This window comes from Scyliorhinus torazame, chromosome 21 (assembly GCF_047496885.1).
Source record: "Scyliorhinus torazame isolate Kashiwa2021f chromosome 21, sScyTor2.1, whole genome shotgun sequence".
In the NCBI taxonomy this organism is placed as follows: Eukaryota; Metazoa; Chordata; class Chondrichthyes; order Carcharhiniformes; family Scyliorhinidae; genus Scyliorhinus; species Scyliorhinus torazame.
In genome coordinates, this window is record NC_092727.1 from 72,380,297 (window position 1) to 72,406,471 (window position 26,175).

The 26,175-nt window shown below is 50.7% G+C and overlaps 1 protein-coding gene across 4 annotated transcripts in view; it reads left to right on the forward strand.

Moving 5' to 3' along the window:
- LOC140398353 (solute carrier family 15 member 2-like) overlaps positions 1-26,175 on the forward strand; it is a 689,895-nt gene that overhangs the window by 74,096 nt on the left and 589,624 nt on the right. For all 4 annotated transcript variants that reach the window (XM_072486942.1, XM_072486941.1, XM_072486944.1 and 1 more), the window contains one exon: positions 4,780-4,867. In XM_072486942.1, the coding sequence (XP_072343043.1) occupies positions 4,807-4,867 (61 nt within the window). In that variant the 5' untranslated portion in view covers positions 4,780-4,806. The remainder of the gene's footprint in view (positions 1-4,779; positions 4,868-26,175) is intronic.

Genomic DNA, 26,175 nt, shown 5'->3' on the forward strand with positions numbered 1-26,175 from the left:
TGTCTGACTGTTGGATGGAGAATTAGCCTCCTTCCCTGAGGCACGATCAATTGAACAAAGAATAGAGTTGGATACAACTGAGGCTTTATTGCTCTCTCACAGCAGCTGGCAAAATGGCTGCTGAATGGAGGACATGCATATTTATACTCCGCTTACTGGGCGGAGCCAGCAGGCAGGGACTACTGGCGAACCTGTAGTACAGGTCCTACCTTATATCACCTAATACAGATGCAACAGTGGTTTACCACATGCATCCTCTGTTAAATTTGAGTCCGGCGGGGGTGGTGGAGAACTATGTACAGCAATGAATTTATATTTGCAGTATTTGATCAGAAGAAAAATGTCTTTTGAAGTCTGGTGCCTGTTAGAGATTTAACCGGTCTGGTGCCTTGATGTTCTGCTGGGAGCGACGTAGCGGTGGCGGCGATGTCGATGCTGGCCCGATGTTCGGTGACTCCGGGAGCGTGCCAAAATCCTCTTCATCCTCGGGTGTGGGCAGGGGAAGGATGGATGGTCCTGGTGGGGTTAATGCTGGGAGCGCCGGGGGAGGAGAGGGTGGCTCCGGGCCGGAGAGGTGCGTGTGTGTGGAACCTGTTGGTGCCAGGTCCCTGAGGGAGACAGTATCTTGGCGGCCGTCGGGGTACGCCACGTAGGCATACTGGGGGTTGGCATGGAGCAATTGCACCCTTTCCACCAATGTGTCCGCCTTGTGGAGGCGGATGTGCCTACGGAGCTGCGAGCCAAGTCGGGAGCGACACCCCGGATGTGGACTTCCTGGGGAAAGGAAAAAGACGTTCATGGGGTGTGTTGTTAGTAGCGGTGCACAGCAGTGACCAAATGGAGTGGAGTGCATCAGGGAGGACCTCCTGCCAGCGAGAGGCTGGGAGGTTCCTGGACCGTAGGGCCAGTTGGACGGCCCTCGATACCGTCCCATTCTCCCTTTCTACCTGCCCGTTTCCCCGGGGGTTATAGCTGGTCATCCTGCTGGAGGCGATACCCCTGCTGAGCAGGTACTGACGCAGCTCATCACTCATGAATGAGGATCCCCTGTCACTGTGGATATAGGCGGGGAAACCGAACAGAGCGAAGATAGTGTTTAGGGCTTTGATGACGGTGGCAGACGTCATGTTGGGGCATGGGATGACGAAGGGGAACCTGGAGTACTCATCGACCACACTGAGAATATACGTGTTTCGGTCGGTGGAGGGGAGGGGCTCTTTGAAATCCACGCTGAGGCGTTCAAAGGGGCAGGAGGCCTTCACCAGGCACGCACGGTCCGGCCGGTATAAGTGCGGCTTGCACTCCGCACAGACCTGCCAGTCCCTGGTGATTGTCCGTAGTTCCTCATCGGAGTAGGGCAGATTGCTGGCCTTTATGAAATGGTACAACCGTGTGACCCCCGGGTGACAAAGGCTGTCGTGCAGGGTCCGGAGTCTGTCTACTTGTGCGCTGGCACATGTACCTCGGGATAGGGCATCTGGAGGCGCGTTGAGTTTGACGGGGCAATACAAAATCTCGTAATTATAGATGGAGAGCTCGATCCTCCACCGCAAGATTTGATCATTTTTGATCTTTCCCCGCTGTGTGTTATTGAACATGAAGGCTACCGACCGATGGTCAGTGAGGAGAATGAATCTCCTGCCGGCCAGGTAATACCTCCAATGCCGCACAGCTTCAATGATAGCTTGGGTCTCTTTTTCGACGGATGAGTGCCGAATTTCTGAGGCATGTAGGGCGCGGGAAAAGAATGCCATGGGTCTGCCTGCCTGATTGAGGGTGGCGGCTAGGGCGACGTCCGATGCATCGCTCTCTACTTGAAAGGGCAGTGTCTCGTCTACTGTGTGCATCCCGGCCTTGGCGATATCGGCTCTGATACGGGCGAAGGCCTGCTGTGCCTCGGCCATCAGGGGAAAATGGGTGGACTGAATGAGTGGGCGGGCCTTGTCCGCATAGTTTGGGACCCACTGGGTGTAGTACGAGAAGACCCCAGGCAGCGTTTGAGGGCCTTGGGGCAGGCCGAGTAGTAGGGCAGCGCAGAGGTTAGGGAGGACATAGAGGCAGAAGCCGCTGAATTCTACACCCTGGACCGTGAGTGTGACCGTGCAGAACTCCCAGATCGCGACAGAATGGGATCCGGAGGCCAGGGAAATTCTTTGGTTGGCAGGGTGTACCGCGAGGGAGCTGCGCCTTACCATTTCCGGGAGTATGAAGCTTTCGGTGCTCCCGGAGTCCAGCAAGCAAGAGGTCACGTGGCCGTTAATTTTCACACTGGTCAATGCGGTGGCCAGGTTGTGCGGACAAGACTGGTCGATCGTCACTGAGGCAATCGTTGTCGGTCGTCGCTGACGTCGGATGATGGGGGGCCCTGGTCCTGGAATGCTGTCGGTGTCCATGTCCCGTGGGGGAGACAAGATGGCGGCACCTGAAGATCCTGCGGGGGAAAAAATGGCGGCGCCCATGGGCTGCACGTTGCGGGGGTTGCACAAGATGGCGGCACCCATGGGCCGCACGTGGCCCCGAGAGGTGAAGGTGGCGGCGCCCACTGGCCGCGCGTGGTCTGGAGAGGTGAAGATGGCGGCGCCCACTGGCCGCGCGTGGTCCGGGGAGATGAAGATGGCGACGCCCATTGTGTGTAGGCTAGAGGGGTGGGGGCGATAGCGGCGACTGCACGGACCTGGCACACCGCGGCGAAGTGCCCCTTTTTGCCGCAAGCCTTGCAAAGGGCAGCGCGGGCCGGGCAGCATTGGCGAGGGTGCTTCTGCTGGCCGCAGAAGTAACATCGGGGACCCCCAGGGTGCGCGGGCTGGCATGTGGCGCAGCCGTACTGGCTGGGTAAGGCCCCCGCTGGGGCGGCCATCTGTGGGGTCCACGAGGGGTAGGAGGAGTGAGCCGCGTGGCTGGTGGGGTAGGCCTGAATGTTACGTGAGGCAACCGTCATGGAGAGCGCTAGCTTCTGTGTTTCAGCTAGGTCGAGCGTGGCCCCTTCTAACAGTCTTTGGCGTATGAGGTCCGACCCAATTTCCGTTACGAACGCGTCCCACATAAGAAGGTTGGAATGTTCGGTGGCCGTAACGGCCTGACAGTTACAGTCCCGGACGAGTGGAATTAGGGCCCGCCAGAAGTCTTCTATGGACTCACCAGGGAGTTGAGAGCGAGTGGCGAGTACGTGCCTGGCGAAGAGCGTGTTCGTTTTCTGTGCGTAGTTTTCTTTGAGAAGAGCCATGGTGTCGGCGTAGTTCGGGGCGTCCTGGATCAGCAGAAACACATTGGAGCTCAACCTTGAGTACAGGGTCTGTATCTTCTGAGCCTCCGGAACAGGGGTGGTCGCTGAGTTGATGTACGCCTTGAAGCAAGCTAGCCAGTGATTAAAGTCCTTTTTGGCGTCGCTTGATTGCGGATCCAGCTGCAGGCGATCTGGTTCGATTCGGAGGTCCATCTTTTAGAAAATCTTAGAGCAATAAATTGAGGCACGATCAATTGAACAAAGACTAGAGTTGGATACAACTGAGGCTTTATTGATCTAAGATGTGTGGCCTCCCACAGCAGCTGGCGAAATGGCTGCTGAATGGAGGACACGCATATTTATACTCCGCCTACTGGGCGGAGCCAGCAGACAGGGACTACCGGTCGGTGGTCGTTGGCAGCAGCCCCCTCGGCAATTCTCCAGGCCCCGATGGGCGGAGCCCATCAATTTTTGGCCAGTCGCGACGGTGTGGGTTACGTATGATCCTACACGGCGAGACCTGCCAGGTAAGTCAGCTGGGGCCTGTGCCGGGGGGGCACTCCTTCCTTCCGCGCAGCCCCTGTAGGGCTCCGCCATGGCCAGTGTGGAGAGGAGAATGGCGCCAACCCCTCTGGCATTCACCTACGCTTCATACTCCCGGAAATGGTAAGGTGCAGCTCCCTCGCGGTACACCCTGCCAACCAAAGAATTTCCCTGGCCTCCGGATCCCATTCCGTCACGATCTGGGAGTTCTGCACGGTCACACTCATGGTCCAGGGCGTAGAATTCAGCGGCTTCTGCCTCTACGTCCTCCCTAACCTCTGCGCTGCCCTACTACTCAGCCTGCCCCAAGGCCCTCAAACGCTGCCTGGGGTTCTTCTCGTACTACGCCCAGTGGGTCCCAAACTATGAGGAGGTGCGGAGAATTCCCCACTTTCGGGGGCTGTTGACACTGGAGTTGTTGGCACCGGTTCTGTTGCTGGCGTGGGGACTTAGTCCTCATATCTCTCAAATTCTTTGCTTATAGAAGTTAACATTTGTATAGCTCCACAATGTGTGTTTGAGCGTGTGTGCATGTGTGCATGTATATATGTGTATATATGTGTGTATGTATACATAGATACATAGAAGATAGGAGCAGAAGGAGGCCCTTTGGCCATTCGAGCCTGCTCCGCCATTTATCACGATCATGGCTGATCATCCAACTCAACAGCCTAATCCTGCTTTCTCCCCATAACCTTTGATCCCATTCTCCCCAAGTGCTATTCCAGCCGCCTCTTGAATATATTCAAAGTTTTAACATGTATGGGCTTGGATTTGTGTGCGTTTATATATTTATATGTGTATATGAATGTAGGTGTGTGTATGTGTTTGTTTGTGTTTGTATGTATATGTATGTGTGTGTCTGTGTGTATGTTTGTATGTATGCACGTGTAAGTATGTGTGTATGTGTGTGTATGTATGTGTATGCATGTGTGTGTATGCATGTGTGTGTCTATATCTTTTTCTTTGCACAAGTTTTTACAGTTCTTTTAACTGCTTTCCTTTTCATTCAGGGTCTGTTATGCTGTACTGATTTGACCATGCCTGATTATGAGACCTTGGATGATCGCGTCTCAGCAGGGAGTGACGGTGTGGCGCCAGGTACAGTCTGAATCCATTCAAATTCACAGCTGGTTACGTGATAAATCCCAGAGTCAGATTTCATAATCATCTCACAACCTTATACAACTTTATACCAAGTATCTAATAAAATACTGAAACTCTGGAGCATCATCAAACATCCTGATTCCCTTACCAAATAAAAATCTCTTGATCGCAGCCATGAAAATTTCACTTGTGTCCCAGCAACCAGAAATCTTTTCCGGAAAGACTTTCAGATTTCCACTGTCCTTTTCATGAAAATGTGTTTTCTGCTTTCACTCCTGGAAAGCTCTCATATTAAGATTATGTCCCTGGTTTTGGATTTCCCCACCAGGGGCAGTAGTTTCTGTTCACCCTATTGAAGTATAGGTGGCAGGGTGGCACAGTGGTTAGCACTGTTGCTTCACAGCGCCAGGGACCCGGGTTCGATTTACGGTTTGGGTCTCTGTCGGTGCGGAGTCTCCCCGTTCTCCCCGTGTCTGCGTCGGTTTCCCCCGGGTGCTCTGGTTTCCTCCCACAAGTCCTGAAAGACATGCTTGTTAGGTGAATGGGACATTCTCCCCCAGTTCGGTTGGGCACTTTAGTGAAGAGGCTCCTGGGACACTCTCGGGTGTGCACTACAAAGCTGCTCCAGTTCAACAGATGGAGGGAGGTAGGAACCCCCGAGGGGGTGGACAATCGGAGGGCGGGCCAACCCCAGGAATTAGCTGCTGTCCAGACGTGTTTCAGGCTTCTGGTACGGAGGTCCCATCGATTGTGAAGATGCAGTCACAGAGCCAGGGACTGAAAGCAGGAGCTTTCACCCAGTTTCACTCATCCAGGCAAGTGAAGAGTATTCCATCACACTCCTGACTTATGCCTTGTAGGTGGTGGACAGGCTTTGGGGAGTCCAGACGTGAGTTACTCGCCACAGAGTTCCGAGTTTTTGACCTGCTCTGGTGGTCACAATATTTATATATCCAGTTCAGTTTCTGGTCAGCGGTAACCCCTAGGATGTTGATGAGAGGATTCAATAGTGGGAATACTGTTGCATGTTGAATGTGATGTTTGATTCTCTTTTGTTGGAGATGGCCATTGCCTTTTACTTATGTGGCACAAATGTTACTTGCCACCTATCAGCCTGAACGTTGTCCAGGTCTTGCTGAAAGCAGACATATACTACTTCGGTATCTGAGGAGTTGTGAGTACAATTATCACCACTTTTGACTTTATGTTGGAGAGAAGGTTATTGACAAAGCAGCTGAAGATGGTTAGGGAATTTCTGGGAAATTCCGATGTCTCTGAGTGAACCAGTTTACATGTTTCAGCTTGTGCCCTGTGACAGACACTGTGACAGACATAGACATTCCGGCAATGGAGCTCAGCTAGCATCCGGAAGAGATTCATTACGAGATCTGTAGGAAGGGCTGGAATCAGGGCTGCATTTCCAGCACTCCCTGTGAATCTACTGTTCCCAGCTCACTGTGTAGAGAGTAGGCACAGTGCTTTGTGTTCACTGTATAACCTGACATTTTCATGTACTTTCTGCCAGTAAATAGCAAGCAGGACGTGAACTCCTTCAGTTCGTCAGTGAAACACAAGCAACAGGGCGAGGAAGATAATGGGTTTCTATGGTTCGCCCACAGCTCAAGTATTCATAAAGATACAAATGAAGGTTGGGGAACAGGTTGTGTACTGTTCGTCTTGTGAAATGTGTAAGGTATAGTGGATGTACATACCTGAGCTGGGCAGAGTGAGTAAACACATAATGGTTGCCATGGGGTTACTAGGTAATAGATCACTGAACCTGTGAAAGAGTTGGATACATTATACCGTGCATGGGCTAGGGACGTGTTTTTCAACTAGACTGCCCATAGGACAGCTAGCTAGGAAGGGGAGCGGCCACGTGAAAAAGAATTGAAGGGTCAGTATGCTTAAATAAATCACCCATGTAAGCCTACAACAAGAGGGAATGTTCATGAAGACCTCTTAAGTCCTGCTGGAAATGTCTGCCTCTTGATTTGTACCATTTATGGTTTCAGGGGAGGATTTGGAACTGGTGGCAATAATGCAGCCATGGATTAGCTGGGGGTGATCAACATAGATCAATTTTTAGGGTGGCACGGGGCACAGTGGTTAGCACTGCTGCCTCACAAGCCAGGGACCCGGGATCAATTCCTGCCTTGGGTGACCGTGTGGAGTTTGTACGTTCTCCCCGTGACTGCATGGGTTTCCTCCATGTTCTCCGGTTTCCTCCCGCAGTCTAAAGATGTGCAGGTTCATAAATTCATGAGATATAGGAGCAAAATTAGGCCATTTGGCCTATCATGCCTGCTCCGCCATTCAATCATGGTTGATCTCATCTTAGCCTTAACTCCACTGTCCTGCCCGTTCTCCATAACCATTCAACCCATTACCAATTAAAACTCTGTCTAACTCCTCCTTAAATTTACTCGCTGTCCCAGCATCCATCACACTCTGGGTTGGCAAATTCCACAGATTCACTATGGTATAAATTTGCTACCTCTTATCCTAAGACCATGACCTCTCATTCTAGAATGCCCCAAAAGAGGAAGCATCCGCTCCACGTCTACTTCAGATGGACTGGCCATGCTAAATTGACCCTTAGTGTACAAGGATGTGTAGATTATGGGGGTTACATGTATTGGGGGTGGGGGGTCTGGAGGGTTGGGGGAAAGCTAGGTAGGGTGTTCTTTCACAGGGTTGGTGCAGACGTGATGTGCCAAATGCTCTCTTTCTGCACTGTAGGAATTTTATGGTTCTAGAGAGAAGATCAGCTCCTAGTCATGGCTATGCAGTGACTGGGATATAGCCAGGTGCTTCTTTAGCTGGATGTGCAATGTTCATCTTACTGCTGCAGAACTTGCCTCACAAGACTAAACTGATAGATATGTTGGAGACTTAGAACATAAAACATAGAACAGTACAGCACAGAACAGGCCCTTCGGCCCTCGATGTTGTGCCGAGCATTGTCCGAACCCAAGATCAAGCTATCCTACTCCCTGTAATTCCGGTGTGCTCCATGTGCCGATCCAATAACCGCTTGAAAGTTCCTAAAGTGTCCGACTCCACTATCACAGCAGGCAGTCCATTCCACACCCTAACCACTCTCTGAGTAAAGAACCTACCTCGGACATCCCTCCTATATCTCCCACCCTGAACCTTATAGTTATGCCCCCTTGTAACAGCTACATTCACCCGAGGAAATAGTCTCTGAACATCCACTCTATCGTTCCCCCTCATAAGAACATAAGAACCAGGAGCACGAGTAGGCCATCTGGCCCCTCGAGCCTGCTCCACCATTCAGTGAGATCATGGCTGATCTTTTGTGGACTCAGCTCCACTTTCCGGCCCGAACACCATAACCCTTAATCCCTTTATTCTTCAAAAAACTATCGATCTTTATCTTAAAAACATTTAATGAAGGAGCCTCTACTGCTTCACTGGGCAAGGAATTCCATAGATTCACAACCCTTTGGGTGAAGAAGTTCCTCCTAAACTCAGTCCTAAATCTACTTCCCCTTATTTTGAGGCTATGCCCCCTAGCTCTGCTTTCACCCGCCAGTGGAAACAACCTGCCCACATCAATCCTATCTATTCCCTTCATAATCTTATATGTTTCTATAAGATCCCCCCTCATCCTTCTAAATTCCAACGAGTACCGTCCCAGTCTACTCAACCTCTCCACATAATCCAACTCCTTCAGCTCTGGGATTAACCTAGTGAATCTCCTCTGCACACCCTCCAGTGCCAGTACGTCCTTTCTCAAGTAAGGAGACCAAAACTGAACACAATACTCCAGGTGTGGCCTCACTAACAGCTTATACAATTGCAGCATAACCTCCCTAGTCTTAAACCCCATCCCTCTAGCAATGAAGGACAAAATTCCATTTGCCTTCTTAATCACCTGTTGCACCTGTAAACCAACTTTTTGTGACTCATGCACTAGCACACCCAGGTCTCTCTGCACTGCAGCATGTTTTAATATTTTATCATTTAAATAATAATCCCTTTTGCTGTTATTCCTACCAAAATGGATAACCTCACAATTGTCAACATTGTATTCCATCTGCCAGACCCTAGCCCATTCACTTAGCCTATCCAAATCCCTCTGCAGACTTCCAGTATCCTCTGCACTTTTTGCTTTACCACTTATCTTAGTGTCGTCTGCAAACTTGGACACATTGCCCTTGGTCCCCAACTCCAAATCATCTATGTAAATTGTGAACAGTTGTGGGCCCAACACTGATCCCTGAGGGACTCCACTAGCTACTGATGGCCAACCAGAGAAACACCCATTAATCCCCACTCTTTGCTTTCTATTAATTAACCAATCCTCTATCCATGCTCCTACTTTCCCCTTAATGCCATGCATCTTTGTCTTATGCAACAACCTTTTGTGTTGCACCTTGTCAAAGGCTTTCTGGAAATCCAGATATACCACATCCATTGGCTCCCCGTTATCTACCGCACTGTTCATGTCCTCAAAAAATTCCACTAAATTAGTTAGGCACGACCTGCCCTTTATGAACCCATGCTGCATCTGCCCAATGGGACAATTTCCATCCAGATGCCTCGCTATTTCTCCCTTGATGATAGATTCCAGCATCTTCCCTACTACCGAAGTTAAGCTCACTGGCCTATAATTACCCGCTTTCTGCCTACCTCCTTTTTTAAACAGTGGTGTCACGTTTGCTAATTTCCAATCCGCCGGGACCACCCCAGAGTCTAGTAAATTATCACTAGTGCATTTGCAATTTCCCTAGCCATCTCTTTTAGCACTCTGGGATGCATTCTATCAGGTCCAGGAGACTTGTCTACCTTTAGCCCCATTAGCTTGCCCATCACTACCTCCTTGGTGATAACAATCCTTTCAAGGTCCTCACCTGTCATAGCCTCATTTCCATCAGTCACTGGCATGTTATTTGTGTCTTCCACTGTGAAGACCGACCCAAAAAACCTGTTCAGTTCCTCAGCCATTTCCTCATCTCCCATTATTAAATCTCCCTTCTCATCCTCTAAAGGACCAATATTTACCTTAGCCACTCTTTTTTGTTTTATGTATTTGTAGAACCTTTTACTATCTGTTTTTATATTCTGAGCAAGTTTACTCTCATAATCTATCTTACTCTTCTTCGTAGCTTTTTTAGTCGCTTTCTGTTGCCCCCTAAAGATTTCCCAGTCCTCTAGTCTCCCACTGATCTTTGCTACTTTGTATTTTTTTCCTTCAATTTGATACTCTCACTTATTTCCTTAGCTATCCACGGTCGATTTTCCCTCTTTTTACCGTCCTTCCTTTTTGTTGGTATAAACCTTTGCTGAGCACTGTGTAAAATCACTTGGAAGGTTCTCCACTGTTCTTCAACTGTTTCACTATAAAGTCTTTGCTCCCAGTCTACCTTAGCTAGTTCTTCTCTCATCCCATTGTAATCTCCTTTGTTTAAGCACAAAACACTAGTGCTTGATTTTACCTTCTCACCCTCCATCTGTATTTTAAATTCCACCATATTGTGATCGCTCCTTCCGTGAGTATCCCTAACTATGAGATCCTGAATCAATCCTGTCTCATTACACAGGACCAGATCTAGGACCGCTTGTTCCCTTGTAGGTTCCATTACATACTGTTGTAGGAAACTATCGCGGATACATTCTATAAACTCCTCCTCAAGGCTGCCTTGACCGACCTGGTTAAACCAATCAACATGTAGATTAAAATCCCCCATGATAACTGCTGTATCATTTCTACATGCATCTGTTATTTCTTTGTTTATTGCCTGCCCCACCATAATGTTACTATTTGGTGGCCTATAGATTACTCCTATCAGTGACTTTTTCGCCTTACTATTCCTGATTTCCACCCAAATGGATTCAACCTTATCCTCCATCATCATCTTATAAACCTCTACTAAGTCACCTCTCATCCTCCTCCACTCCAAAGAGAAAAACCCTAGCTCCCTCAACCTTTCCTCATAAGACCTATCCTGCAAACCAGGCAGCATCCCGGTAAATCTCCTTTTCACCCTTTCCAATGCTTCCACATCCTTACCACAGTGAGGTGACCAGAACTGCACACAATACTCCAAATGTGGTCTCATCTGGGTCATGTACAGTTGCAGCATAACCCAGCCCCCTGGTAATAAACGCTACACACTATAGGCCTTCTTCACGGCTCTATCCACTTGACTGGCAACCTTCAGAGATCTGTGGACAGGAACCCCAAGATCGCTCTGTTCCTCCACATTCCTCAGAACCCTGCTGTTGACCCTGTAATCCGCATTCAATTTTTTTCTACCAAAATGAATCACCTCGCACTTATCAGGGTTAAACTCCATCTGCCATTTTTTGGCCCAGCTCTGCATCCTATCAATGTCTCGTTGCAGCCTACAACAGCCCTCCACCTCATCCACTACTCCACCAATCTTGGTGTCATCAGCAAATTTACTGACCCACCCTTCAGCCCCCTCGTCCAAGTCATTGATGAAAATCACAAATAGCAGAGGACCCAGCACTGATCCCTGTGGTACACCACTGGTAACGTCTCCAGTCTGAAAATTTTCTTCCATGTGACAGCCAGTTACATATCCAATTAGCCAAATTTCCCAATTTTCAGTCCGCCTTACTTTCTTCATAAGCTGACCATTTTGACCTCATCAAACGCCTTACTAAAATCCATGTATAAGACATCAACTGCTCTACCTTCATCTATACACTTAGTTACCTCCTCGAAGAATTCAATCAAATTTGTGAGGCAAGACCTACCCTTCATGAATCCGTGTTGACTATTCCGGATTAAGCTGCATCTTTCCAAATGGTCATAAATCCTATCCTTCAGGACCTTTTCCATTATCTTCCCGACCACCAAAGTAAGACTTACTGGCCTATGATTACCAGGGTCATTCCTATTCCCTTTCTTGAACAGAGGAACAACATTCGCCACTCTCCAGTCCTCTGGCTGTAACCCGTGGACAGTGAGGAACCAAAGATCAAAGCCAAAGGCTCTGCAATCTCATCCCTGGCCTCCCAAAGAATCCTTGGATATATCCGATCTGGCCCAGGGGACTTGTCGACCCTAAGGTTTTTCAAAATTTCTAATACATCCTTCCTCAGAACATCTACCTCCTCCAGCCTACATGCCTGTATCACACTCTCATCCTCAAAAACATGGCCCCTCTCCTTGGTGAACACTGAAGAGAAGTATTCATTCAACGCCTCTCCTATTTCTTCTGACTCCATGCACAAGTTCCCACTACTGTCCTTGACCGGCCCTAACCATGTTCTAACCATGTCTCCGTAATGGCCACGACATCGTAGTCCCAAGTACCAATCCACGCTCCAAGTTCACCTACCTTATTCCGGATGCTCCTTGCATTGAAGTACAGTACGAAGTCTTACAACACCAGGTTAAAGTCCAACAGGTTTGTTTCGATGTCACTAGCTTTCGGAGCGCTGCTCCTTCCTCAGGTGAATGCAGAGGTCTGTTCCAGAAACACATATATAGACAAATTCAAAGATGCCAAACAATGCTAGGAATGCGAGCATTAGCAGGTGATTAAATCTTTACAGATCCATGGATGGGGTAACCCCAGGTTAAAGAGGTGTAAATTGTATCAAGCCAGGACAGTTGGTAGGATTTTGCAGGCCAGATGGTGGGGGATGAATGTAATGCGACATGAATCCCAGGTCCCGGTTGAGGCCGCACTCATGTGTTCGGAACTTGGCTATAAGTTTCTGCTCGGCGATTCTGCGTTGTCGCGAGGTCCACACATGAGTGCGGCCTCAACCGGGACCTGGGATTCATGTCGCATTACATTTATCCCCCACCATCTGGCCTGCAAAATCCTACCAACTGTCCTGGCTTGATACAATTTACACCTCTTTAACCTGGGGTTACCCCATCTCTGGATCTGTAAAGATTTAATCACCTGCTAATGCTCGCATTCCTAGCATTGTTTGGCATCTTTGAATTTGTCTATATATGTGTTTCTGGAACAGACCTCTGCATTCACCTGAGGAAGGAGCAGCGCTCCGAAAGCTAGTGACATCGAAACAAACCTGTTGGACTTTAACCTGGTGTTGTAAGACTTCGTACTGTGCTCACCCCAGTCCAACGCCGACATCTCCACATCATGCATTGAAGTAGACACACTTCAATCCACCTTCCTGCCTGCCGGTACACTCCTGCGACCTTGATACCCTCCTCAGTACCTCACTACTCTCAATACTGGCTTCTGGACTACAGCTCGTGTTCCCATCCCCCTGACAAATTAGTTTAAACCCCCCCGAAGAGCCGAAGCAAATTTCCCTCCCAGGATATTGGTGCCCCTCTGGTTTAGGTGCAAACCGTCTTGTCTGCACAGGTCCCACCTTCCCCAGAATGTGCTCCAATTATCCACGTAACTGAAACCCTCCCGCCTACACCATCCCTGCAGCCACGTGTTTATCTGCACTCTCTCCCTGTTCCTCAACTTGCTAGCACGTGGCACCGACAACAAACCAGAGATGGCAACATGGTTTGACCTGGCTCTCAGCTTCCACCCTAGCTCCCTAAATTCCTGTTTTAAATCCCCGTCCCTTCTCTTACCTATGTTGTTGGTACCGATGTGTACCACGACTTGTGACTGTTCCCCCTCCCCCTTAAGGATTCTGAAAACACGGTCTGAGACGTCACGGACCCTGGCACCCGGGAGGCAACATACCATCCGTGAGTCTCTTTCGTTACCACAGAACCGTCTATCTGTCCCTCTAACTATCGAGTCCCCAATAACTATTGCTCTCCTGCTCTCCCTCCTTCCCTTCTGAGCCATAGGGACGGACTCAGTGCTGGAGATCCGTTCACCGTGGCATCCCCAGGTAGGTCGTCCCCCTCAACAGTATCCAAAGTTTTATACTTGTTACTGAGGGGGACGACCACCTGGGCAGAGAAATGGCAAATGGAGTTTAATCCGGACAAATGTGAGGTAATGCATTTTGGTAGGTCTAACATAGAGGGGAAATATACAGTAAATGGCAGAACTCATAGAAATATACAAAGTAAGAGAGATCTGGGCGTGCATGTCCTCAGATCTTTGAAGGATGAAACACAAGTGGACAAGGTAGTCAAGAAAGCACACGGAATGCTTGCCTTCATTGGACGGGTCGTCGAGTATAAAAACTGGGAAGTCATGCTACAGTTGTATGGAACCTTGGAAAGGCCGCACTTGGAATGTTGGTGCACAATTCTGGTCGCCACACTCCCAGAAGGATGTGGAGGCTTTTCAGCGGGTGCAGAGGAGGTTTACCAGGATGTTGCCTGGTCTGGAGGGTGTTAGCTATGTGGAGAGACTGAAGAGAGCCTGTTTTCATTAGAAAGACGGAGCTTGAGGGGTGACCTGATAAAGGTCTACAAGATTATGAGGGGCATGGATAGAGTGGTTGGGCAGGCACTCTTTCCCAGGGTGGAAGGGTCAGTCACCAGGGGGCATAGGTTTAAGATCCGTGGGGCAAAGTTTAGAGGAGATGTGCAAGGCAGGTTTTTTATGCAGAGCGTGGTGAGTGCCTGGAACGCATTGCCAGGTGAGGTTGTGGAAGCAGATACATGAACGGCGTTCAGAAGGCATCTTGACAAACACATGGATAGGATGGGTATAGAGGGATACGGTACAAGGAAGTGCTGAGGGTTTTGGCAAACGTTGGTTTCATGACCGGTACAGGCTTGGAGGGCTGAAGGAAGAGCCTGTGCCTGTGCTGTATATTTCTTTGTTCTTTGATTATAGGGTGACCCCCTTTTCAATGTTCATATGTACCAATGGGTGACTGAAGCTCCTGCTCAAGAAAGGTGGGGCTAACTTATAGCCACTGACTCTGATTGAATGGATTCTTGGAGATATTGGGCGGGATCCTCCAACCCCCCGCCGGGTCGGAGAATCGCCGGGGGCTGGCGTGAATCCCGCCCCTGCCGGTTGCCAAATTCTCCGGCACCGGATATTCGGCAGGGGCGGGAATCGCGCCGCGCCGGTTGGCGTGCCCTCCCCGGCGATTCTCCGGCCCGCGATGGGCCGAAGTCCCGCTGCTGGAATGCCTGTCCCGCCAGCGAGAAGCAAACCACCTCTCTTACCGGCGGGACTAGGCGGCGCGGGTGGGCTCCGGGGTCCTGGGGGGGGAGCGGGGTGATCTGGCCCCGGGGGGTGCCCCCACGGTGGCCTGGCCCGCGATCGGGACCCACCAATCCGCGGGCGGGCCTGTGCTGGGGGGGCACTCTTTTCCCTCCGCCTCGGCCACAGCCTTCACCACGGCCGTGTCGTAAGAGAACCCCCCCCCACTGCGCATGCGTGGGGATGACGTCAGCAGCCACTGATGCTCCCGCACATGCGCGGACTTCTGCCGGCCGGCAAAGTCCTTTCGGCCCCGGCTGGCGTAGCGCCAAAGGCCTTTCCCGCCGGCCGACGGCGTGCCAACCACTCCGGCACGGGCCTTGCCCCTCAAGGTGAGGGCTTGGCCCCTAAAGGTGCACCTTTGGGCCGGCCCGACGCCGGAGTGGTTCCTGCCACTCCATGCCGCCGGGAGCCCCCGCCCCACCAGGTAGGGGAGAATCCCGGCCATTCTCTCCACCGTGACCTTCCACCTCCAATCACAAGGGATGTCAAAAAGCCCCTTTGCCATTGCCAATATTAATAGAACAATAGAACAATACAGCGCAGTACAGGCCCTTCGGCCCACGATGTTGCACCAAAACAAAAGCCATCTAACCTACACTATGCCATTATCATCCATATGTTTATCCAATAAACTTTTAAATGCCCTCAATGTTGGCGAGTTCACTACTGTAGCAGGTAGGGCATTCCACGGCCTCACTACTCTTTGCGTAAAGAACCTACCTCTGACCTCTGTCCTATATCTATTACCCCTCAGTTTAAAGCTATGTCCCCTCGTGCCAGCCATTTCCATCCACGGGAGAAGGCTCTCACTGTCCACCCTATCCAACCCCCTGATCATTTTGTATGCCTCTATTAAGTCTCCTCTTAACCTTCTTCTCTCCAACGAAAACAACCTCAAGTCCATCAGCCTTTCCTCATAAGATTTTCCCTCCATACCAGGCAACATCCTGGTAAATCTCCTCTGCACCCGCTCCAAAGCCTCCACGTCCTTCCTATAATGCAGTGACCAGAACTGTACGCAATACTCCAAATGCGGCCGTACCAGAGTTCTGTACAGCTGCAACATGACCTCCTGACTACGGAACTCAATCCCTCTACCAATAAAGACCAACACTCCATAGGCCTTCTTCACAACCCTATCAACCTGGGTGGCAACTTTCAGGGATCTATGTACATGGACACCTAGATCCCTCTGCTCATCCACACTTTCAAGAACTTTACCATTAGCCAAATATTCCGCATTCCTGTTATTCCTTCCAAAGTGAATCATCTCACACTTCTCTACATTAAACTCCATTTGCCACCTCTCAGCCCAGCTCTGCAGCTTATCCATATCCCTCTGTAACCTGCTACATCCTTCCACACTATCGATAACACCACCGACTTTAGTATCGTCTGCAAATTTACTCACCCACCCTTCTGCGCCTTCCTCTAGGTCATTGATAAAAATGATAAACAGCAACGGCCCCAGAACAGATCCTTGTGGTACTCCACTTGTGACTACTCCATTCTGAACATTTCCCATCAACCACCACCCTCTGTCTTCTTTCAGCTAGCCAATTTCTGATCCACATCTCTAAATCACCCTCAATCCCCAGCCTCCGTATTTTCTGCAATAGCCTACCGTGGGGAACCTTATCAAACGCTTTGCTGAAATCCATATACACCACATCAACTGCTCTACCCTCGTCTACCTGTTCAGTCACCTTCTCAAAGAACTCAATAAGGTTTGTGAGGCATGACCTACCCTTCACAAAGCCATGCTGACTATCCCTGATCATATTATTCCTATCTAGATGATTATAAATCTTGTCTCTTATAATCCCCTCCAAGACTTTTCCCACTACATACGTGAGGCTCACCGGTCTATAGTTGCCGGGATTCTCTCTGCTCCCCTTTTTGAACTAAGGGACCACATTTGCTATCCTCCAGTTCTCTGGCACTATTCCTGTAGCCAATGATGACATAAAATTCAAAGCCAAAGGTCCAGCAATCTCTTCCCTGGCCTCCCAGAGAATCCTAGGATAAATCCCATCAGGTCCCGGGGACTTATCTATTTTCAGCCTGTCCAGAATTGCCAACACCTCTTCCTTACGTACCTCAATGCCATCTAATCTATTAGCCTGGGGCTCAGCATTCTCCTCCACAACATTATCTTTTTCCTGAGTGAATACTGACGAAAAATATTCATTTAGTATCTCGCCTATCTCTTCAGACTCCACACACAACTTCGCGTCCCTGTCCTTGACTGGTCCTACTCTTTCCCTAGTCATTCGCTTATTCCTGACATACCTATAGAAAGCTTTTGGGTTTTCCTTGATCCTTCCTGCCAAATACTTCTCATGTCCCCTCCTTGCTCGTCTTAGCTCTTTCTTTAGATCCTTCCTCGCTACCTTGTAACTATCCATCGCCCCAACTGAAACTTCACACCTCATCTTCACATAGGCCTCCTTCTTCCTCTTAACAAGAGATTCCACTTCTTTGGTAAACCACGGTTCCCTCGCTCGGCGCCTTCCTCCCTGCCTGACCGGTACATACTTATCAAGAACACGCAGTAGCTGATCCTTGAACAACCTCCACTTATCCAGTGTGCCCAACACTTGCAGCCTACTTCTCCACCTTATCCCCCCCAAGTCACGTCTAATGGCATCATAATTGCCCTTCCCCCAGCTATAACTCTTGCCCTGCGGTGTATACTTATCCCTTTCCATCATTAACGTAAACGTCACCGAATTGTGGTCACTGTCCCCAAAGTGCTCTCCTACCTCCAAATCCAACACCTGGCCTGGTTCATTACCCAAAACCAAATCCAACGTGGCCTCGCCTCTTGTTTGCCTGTCAACAAACTGTGTCAGGAAACCCTCCTGCACACACTGTACAAAAAACGACCCATCTAATATACTCGAACTATATCTTTTCCAGTCAATATTTGGAAAGTTAAAGTCTCCCATAATAACTACCCTGTTACTTTCGCTCATATCCAGGATCATCCTCGCCATCCTTTCCGCTACATCCCTAGAACTATTTGGAGGCCTATAGAGGACTCCCAACAGTGTGACCTCTCCTTTCATGTTTCTAACCTCAGCCCATACTACCTCGGAAGATGAGTCCCCATCTAGCATCCTCTCAGCCACCGTAATACTGCTCTTGACTAGCAGCGCCACACCTCCCCCTCTTTTGCCTCCTTCTCTGAGCTTACTAAAACACCTAAACCCCGGAACCTGCAACATCCATTTCTGTCCCTGCTCTATCCATGTCTCCGAAATGGCCACAACATCGAAGTCCCAGGTACCAACCCATGCTGCCAGTTCCCCTACCTTATTTCGTATACTCCTGGCATTGAAGTAGACACACTTCAAACCACCTACCTGAACACTGGCCCCCTCCTGCGACGTCAAATCTGAGCTCCTGACCTCTATACTCTCATTCTCCCTTACCCTAAAACTACAATCCAGGTTCCCATGCCCCTGCTGCATTAGTTTAAACCCCCCCAAAGAGCACTAACAAATCTCCCCCCCAGGATATTTGTGCCCCTCAGGTTCAGATGTAGACCATCCAGTCTGTAGAGGTCCCACCTTCCCCAGAAAGAGCCCCAGTTATCCAGAAATCTGAATCCCTCCCGCCTGCACCATCCCTGAAGCCACGTGTTTAATTGCTCTCTCTCCCTATTCCTCATCTCACTATCACGTGGCACGGGCAACAACCCAGAGATAACAACTCTGTTTGTTCTAGTTCTGAGCTTCCATCCTAGCTCCCTGAAAGCCTGCCTGACATCCTTGTCCCCTTTCCTACCTATGTCGTTAGTGCCAATGTGGACCACGACTTGGGGCTGCTCCCCCTCCCCCTTAAGGACCCGGAAAACACGATCCGAGACATCACGTACCCTTGCACCTGGGAGGCAACATACCAAACGTGAGTCTCTCACGCTCCCACAAAATCTCCTATCTGTGCCCCTGACTATCGAGTCCCCAATTACTAATGCTCTGCTCCTCTCCCCCTTCCCTTCTGAGCAACAGGGACAGACTCCGTGCCAGAGGCCCGTACCCCATGGCTTACCCCTGGTAAGTCCCCCCCCCCCCGCACAAGTATCCAAAGCGGTATACTTATTTCTCAGGGGAACGACCGCAGGGGATCCCTGCACTGACTGCTTTTTCCCAGTCCCTCTTACAGTTACCCATCTATCTCCAATCTTTGGTGTAACTAATTCCCTGAAGCTGCTATCTATGACCCCCTCTGCCTCCCGAATGATCCGAAGTTCTTCCAACTCCAGCTCCAGTTCCCTAACTCGGTCTTGAAGGAGCTGGAGATGGCAGCACTTCCTGCAGGTAAAATCAGCAGGTACACTAACGGCATCCCTCACCTCAAACATCCTGCAGGAGGAACATTGCACTCCCTTCCCTGCCATCCCTCTAACTTTCTACCAAGATCTGGCTAACAACTAAATTAAATTTTTTTATTAAAAAAAAAATAATAATAATAAAATATGGTACTTACCTCACACCAATGGGTTTTATTATTAGGTTCGAGGAGGAGGGCGGGTGGGAGACACTACACGTGTAGTGTCTCGGGTTTCCTCTCCACCATAATTTATTGGTGAGGGTCTTCCCAGATGTCCGCGGGTCGACTTCCTGTTCCCGCCTTAAACACTAAAATTAAAAAAAAAAAACAGCAAAGAGGGACCGAAAACGGGACCAGGTAAGTGTTTTTAAAGGAGAGACTTACCTCCCAGAAATCACTTCCGCACTGCCCCCGCTGAAATGGACTAGCCTGCTCCGCTCCTGCTGAAATCGACTGAGCCTGCAAGGTAAGGAAGTTGTTAATCAGTACTTACCTCACCCCGGCAGCGACCTTTTAAACTGTCCCCTCTGCCTCGTTATTTTAACAAATAAAAATTGGAACATATGAATTAGGAGCAGGAGCAGACCATTAGTTATTGAGCCTGCTCCGCCATTCGATAGACTCATGGTTGATCTTATTGTAGCCTCTACTTTCCTGTCTCCCCCCCATAACCTTTGACTTTCTTGTCAATCAAGAATATATCCAACTTAACCTTAAAAATGTTCAATGACCGAGCCCCCGCTGCCCTCTGTGGAAGAGAATTCTGCAGACTAATGATCTTCTGAAAGAAGAAAATCTCCTAATTTCCATTTAAATGTGAGATGCTTTATGTTTGAACTGTGACCCTAGTCCTGGTCTCTCCCACAAGAGAAACATCCTGTCAAGTTCCCTCAGGATCTTACACTGTTCAACAAGATCACCTCTGAATTCCAGGTAGCTCAGTCGGTGGGGTTTCAGGCTTTATGGATGTCAGGGTGGCACAGTATTTAGTACTGCTGCCTCACAGCACCAGGTTTGATTCCGACCTTGGGTGACTGCCTGTGTGGAGTTTGCACTTTCTCCCATGTTTACATGAGATTCCTCCGGGTGCTCCAGTTTCCCACCACAGTCCAAAGATGTGCAGGTTAGGTGGATTGGTCATGTTAAATTGACTAATAGTGTCCAAATGTTAGGTGGGATTATGGGGTTACGAGGTTGGGGCGGTGGTATGGGCCTAGGTAGGATGTTCTTTCAGAGGGCCAGTGCACAACTTGATGGGCCGAACGGCCTCCTTCTGTATTGTAGGAATTCTATGGTTCTAGCTTCTAAACTCAAATGGTTGCAGGCCCAACCTGTCTAACTTTTCCTCATAAGATAACATCCTTCATCCCAGGAATTAGTCATGTGAACCTTTCATCTGGTTACTGCTTGCAGCAATGTCCAGGAGATTTACCTGGGCTTCTTGGAGACTCTGGGGTGAATTCTCCACCTCCCTCGCCATGTGTTCCTGGAGTCTCCGTTCCCGCACCCAGTCAATGGGATTTTCCATTGTGGCCACCCCCACGTGGCCGGGAAACACATGGGCGGGGATGCACTGCCAGCGGAATGGAGAATCCCACTGATGGAGAATTCCGGCCTCTACGATCATTCTGTATGGTTGGAAACCCTAGGCTGAAATAATGGCCGGGATTCTCCTTTGCGGGGATGCAGAATTTAGCGCTCAGCCAAATCTCCCATTTACTGCAGCGGAACCGGAGAATCTCGCTGCCCCATGAACGGACGGAGAATCCGCTTGCCCCATGAACGGACGGAGAATCCTGCTGCCCCGTGAATGGGCGGGGAATCCCACCCATCTGCACACTGGGACCGAGTAATCTTGTCAGGATGTGAAGTGCCATGTTGGTTTCAATCTGCATTGTTAATGTCCAAATCCCAATCACAAACTAAAAATGGTACAAATCAAGAGTCAAACACTTACAGCAGGATTTAAATGGATCCTCACCAATATTTCCTCTTTCTAAAAAAATACGTGGGTGATTTATTTACGTGTACGGTCCCTTTAATGCTTAATGCACATCTTCATGTGCGTGGTGACTTAAAAGGAGAAACTTGTCGTGCCTAATTGCACGGGGACTTTATTGCTACTCTGTGATGTTGCAGCTTTGAGGGAAATTTGGTCCTCATCTATTAGACCATAAGACCATTAGACATAGGAGTGGAAGTAAGGCCATTCGGCCCATCGAGTCCACTCCACCATTCAATCATGGCTGATTTCAACTCCATTTACCCGCTCTCTCTCCATAGCCGTTAATTCCTCCTGTTCTCAGCTAAAACCCCAAATAGGTTTGGGAGACATTTTGCTTGAGGTCTTTGCTGCTTAGACCATTTCAAAACATTCACAACTATTGTTGAACAAACAGATTTCCTCTGACAACCCATTATTTTCTCCATCGTGTCAGGTGCTACTCATTGGGTAGCATTCTCACCTCTGAGTCTCAAGGACTGGATTCTCCGTTCTGGAGAATAAGTCCCCACGCCGGCGTGAAAACAGTGGCGTTTTACGCCAGGAAAACTGGTACAAAATGGCCACCGATTCCCTGTTCCGGGGGCACTGTGATCTGGGGTGCTAAAGGCCGCTGCCGTGCGCATGCGTGGCCATGGAGCCGGCAACTCTCCAAGCCGTATCGGCAGCTAGAGCTGGGAGCTCTATGCTGCTTGGCTGCTAGCCCCCCACCCCCCGGAACAGGGAATCGGTGGCCGGAGTGGTTGGTGCGCCGCTGGCCGGTGGGAAAGGCCTTTGGCGCCACACCAGTCGGGTCCGAAGGGACTCCATCGGTCGGTGGAAGTCCGCGCATGTGCGGGAGCGTCTGCGGCTGCACATGTCATCCCCGTGCATGCGCGGGGGGGGGGGGGGGGTCGTTACTTCCGCATTGGCCATCGTGGAGGCTATGGCTGTGGCGGAAGGAAAAGAGTGCCCCCACGGCACCGGCCCTCCTGCGGATCAGTGGGCCCCGATCGTGGGCCAGGCCATCGTGGGGGCACCCCCCAGGGCCAGATCGTCCCGCGCCCCCCCCAGGAGCCGGAGCCCGCCCGCGCCGCTAGTCCCGCCGGTAAGGTAGGTGGTTTGATTTATGCCAGCGGGAATGGCATGACAGCAGTGGGACTTCGGCCCATCGCGGGCCGGAGAATCGCCGGGGGGGGGGGGGGGGGCGCCGACCGGCGCGGCGCGATTCCCTCCCCTGCCAAATTTTCGGTGCCGGAGAATTTGGCAGCCGGCGGGGGATGTATTCATGCCGCCCCCCGGCGATTCTCTGACCCGGCGGGGGGTCGGATAATCCCGCCCCTGGCCTCAGTCGAATCTTGTTCCAAACATGGACAAAAACGTTCATTCAAAGGTGAGTTGAGTGACTCCTTGACATCAAGGAAGCATTTGACTTTGCGTGACATCAAAGAATCCTACCAAAACTGAAACCAAAGGGATTCATGGGGAAAATACTCCACTAGCGACAATGAACTTTAGCACAAAGAAAAATGATTGTGATCTTATCCCCAGGCAACAACCTTTGTCGAGTGATTGAGTTTCTCATAGTCCAGCCAGAAAGAAAAAAAGACAGACTTGCATTTCTATTGTACCTTTCGCAATCTCAGAATATCTCAATTTGTATGCAGCTGTGGTAGTCTGTGTTAGAAGGATTACGGTACCTGGTAATGCCGGAATACCATTGGTGGAGAATGTACTTGTTCCCATTGGTTAAGCCTGTATGTTAGCTCCGTCCTGCAAGGCGGGGTATAAGAGCCCGTGCTGCCCCAGCAGCTTTCTTCTGTACCTGCGCTGCTGGGGGAAACATCTAGCGTATTAAAGCCTTCAATTGTCTCCAATCTCGCTTCTGGAGTTATTGATCATGCATCAATTTAATACGCTAGTTTTTAAAGAATGGAGCTCCGAATCAAGCCGTAGTGTCTGCAACTCAGCCCCCACGCGGCAAACTCAGCGGCAACCTTCAAGCACTGGCTGGCGTGCTTCAAACTGATATTTCGGGACGGCCGAAAACACACCCATGGGAGAACAGAAACTACAAGTTTTGCACTCGAGGGTGAGCCCAGAAATCTACACCCTCATCGAGGACGATTTTGATGCCGCAGTGGAGCTGCTGAAAGGACATTGTATTCGCCCTGTAAACCAGGTCTACGCCCGACATCTACTAGCGACGTGGTGACAAATCCCTGGGGAATCACTGGAAGAATTATACCGTGCGCTCCTGGTGTTTTAGGAGAAACTGCAGCTGCCCGTAAGTTTCGGCGAGCGACCACACAGAACCTTTGATCCGGGACGCTTTTGTTGCAGGTATGCTGTCCTCCCAAATCCGCCAGCGATTGCTGGAGAAAGAGACACTAGGCCTCAAGGAGGCACGGGCCCTTGCTGGCTCCCTGGATGTGGCCTCCCGAAACGCCCGCGCTTACGTCCCCGACTGCACGGCAGCCCCCTGGGCAGCGTGGAACCCCCCCCCGCGGCCGTTCCTGAGGCATTTCCCATCCCCCCACAAGCTTGTGCTGCGAGACGGCCTGGCAACCCCGGGGAGCTATTTTTGTGGGCAAGCCAAGCACTCCCGACAGCGCTGTCCGGCTCGTTCATCCATCTGCAAGGGATGCGGCAAAAAGGGCCACTTTGTGGCGGTATGCCAGGCCCGGGCGGTCGCTGCGGTCTCCGGAGGCGAATACGGACCGCCACTGCAACCCTCTCCACGTACCCCGTATGGCCAGCGGGCGCCGCCATCGTCCTCCCCCAGGGCAACGTGTGGCCTTCCGGGCACCGCCATCTTGTCCCGCGGACGCCACGTGCGATGGATGGGCGCCACCATTTTGTGCACGCCCAGCCATGTGCGACCAGTGGGCGCCGCCATCTTGGATGGACTCCCAGGACCCCAGTTCGGCTGACCACACACTGCCCGAAGACAACATGAAATGAAAATCGCTTATTGTCACGAGTCGGCTTCAATGAAGTTACTGTGAAAAGCCCCTAGTTGCCACATTCCGGTGCCTGTTCGGGGAGGCTGTTACAGGAATTGAACCGTGCTGCTGGCCTGCCTTCAAAGCCAGAGATTTAGCCCTGTGCTAGACAGCCCCTATCATCCAACTGCTACCACGATTTGCCTCGGTGACCCTGGACCAGTCTCGGCCCCGAACACTATCGACTGCTATGACGATGGTGCTTATCAATGGGCATGAAACGTCCTGCCTAATCGGCTCTGGGAGCACGGAGAGCTTTGTACACCCCGACACGGTAAGACGCTGTTCTCTCCCCGTCCACCCTGTTAATCAAAAAATCTCCCTGGCCTCCGGATCTCACTCAGAGATCAAGGGGTTTTGTGTAGCTAACCTCACGGTCCATGGAAGGGAGTTCAAAAACTACCGACTCTACGTCCTTCCCCACCTCTGCACGGCCACACTCCTAGGGTTGGATTTTCAGTGCAACCTTGGGGCACGATCAATTTGACTGGAGACGAAGTTGAATCCAAACTGAGGCTTTATTAGTATCAGATGTGTGGCCTCCCACAGCAGCTGGCAAAATGGCTGCGAGCTGGAGGCCACGCATATTTATATCCCGCCTCCTGGGCGGAGCTAGCATGCAGAGGGGCTACAGGTGAACCTATATCAGAACACAGTGGTTTACCACAAACCTCCAAAGTGTAACTTTCAAATTCGGCGGCCATATACCACCCCCCCCCTCACTGTCTGCAGTCTCGCGACCCTCAAGGTCGATCCGCCTCCCCTGTTTGCGAACCTCACCCCGGATTGCAAACCAGTCGCCACCAGGAGCAGACGGTACAGTGCTCCGGACCGGATCTTTATTCGGTCAGAGGTCCAACGGTTACTGAGGGAAGGTGTCATTGAGGCTAGCAACAGTCCCTGGAGAGCTCAAGTAGTGGTTGTAAAGACCGGGGAGAAGCATAAGATGGTTATCGACTACAGTGAGACCATCAACAGGTTTACGCAGCTTGACGCGTAGCCTCTCCCCCGCATATCCGACCTGGCCAACAGGATCGCTCAATACAAGGTCTTTTCCACGGTGGATCTTAAGTCCGCCTACCACCAGCTCCACATCCGCACTGGTGACCGCAAATGCACTGCTTTCGAAGCAGATGGGTGGCTCTACCACTTCTTAAGGGTTCCCTTCGGTGTCACTAATGGGGTCTCGGTCTTCCAATGAGAGATGGACCGAATGGTTGACCGGTACGGTTTAAGGGCCACATTCCCGTACCTCGATAATGTCACCATCTGCAGCCACGACCAGCAGGACCACGACGCCAACCTCCGAAAATTCCTCCAGACCGCAAAAATCTTTAACATCACGTATAACAAGGATAAATGCATGTTCAGCACCGACCGCATAGCCATCCTCGGCTACGTAGTGCATAATGGAGTTATAGGCCCCAACCCTGAATGCATGCGCCTCTCGCACTGCTCCAAGGCCCTGAAGCGCTGCCTAGGTTTTTTTTCCTACTATGCCCAGTGGGTCCCCAACGATGCGGACAAGGCCCGTCCATTAATCCAATCCACAGTTTTTCCCCTGTCGATAGAGGCCCGCCAGGCCTTCAGCCACATCAAAGCAGACATTGCAAAGGCCACGATGCACGCCATCGACAAGTCCCTCCCCTTCCAGGTCGAGAGCGACGCGTCCGACATAGCTCTGGCGGTCACCCTCAACCAAGCGGGCAGACCCGTGGCCTTCTTCTCACACACCCTCCACGCCTCCGAAATCTGCCATTCCTCAGTCGAAAAGGAGGCCCACGCCATAGTAGAAGCTGTGCGACATTGGAGGCATTACCTGGCCGGCAGGAGATTCAGTCTCCTCACTGA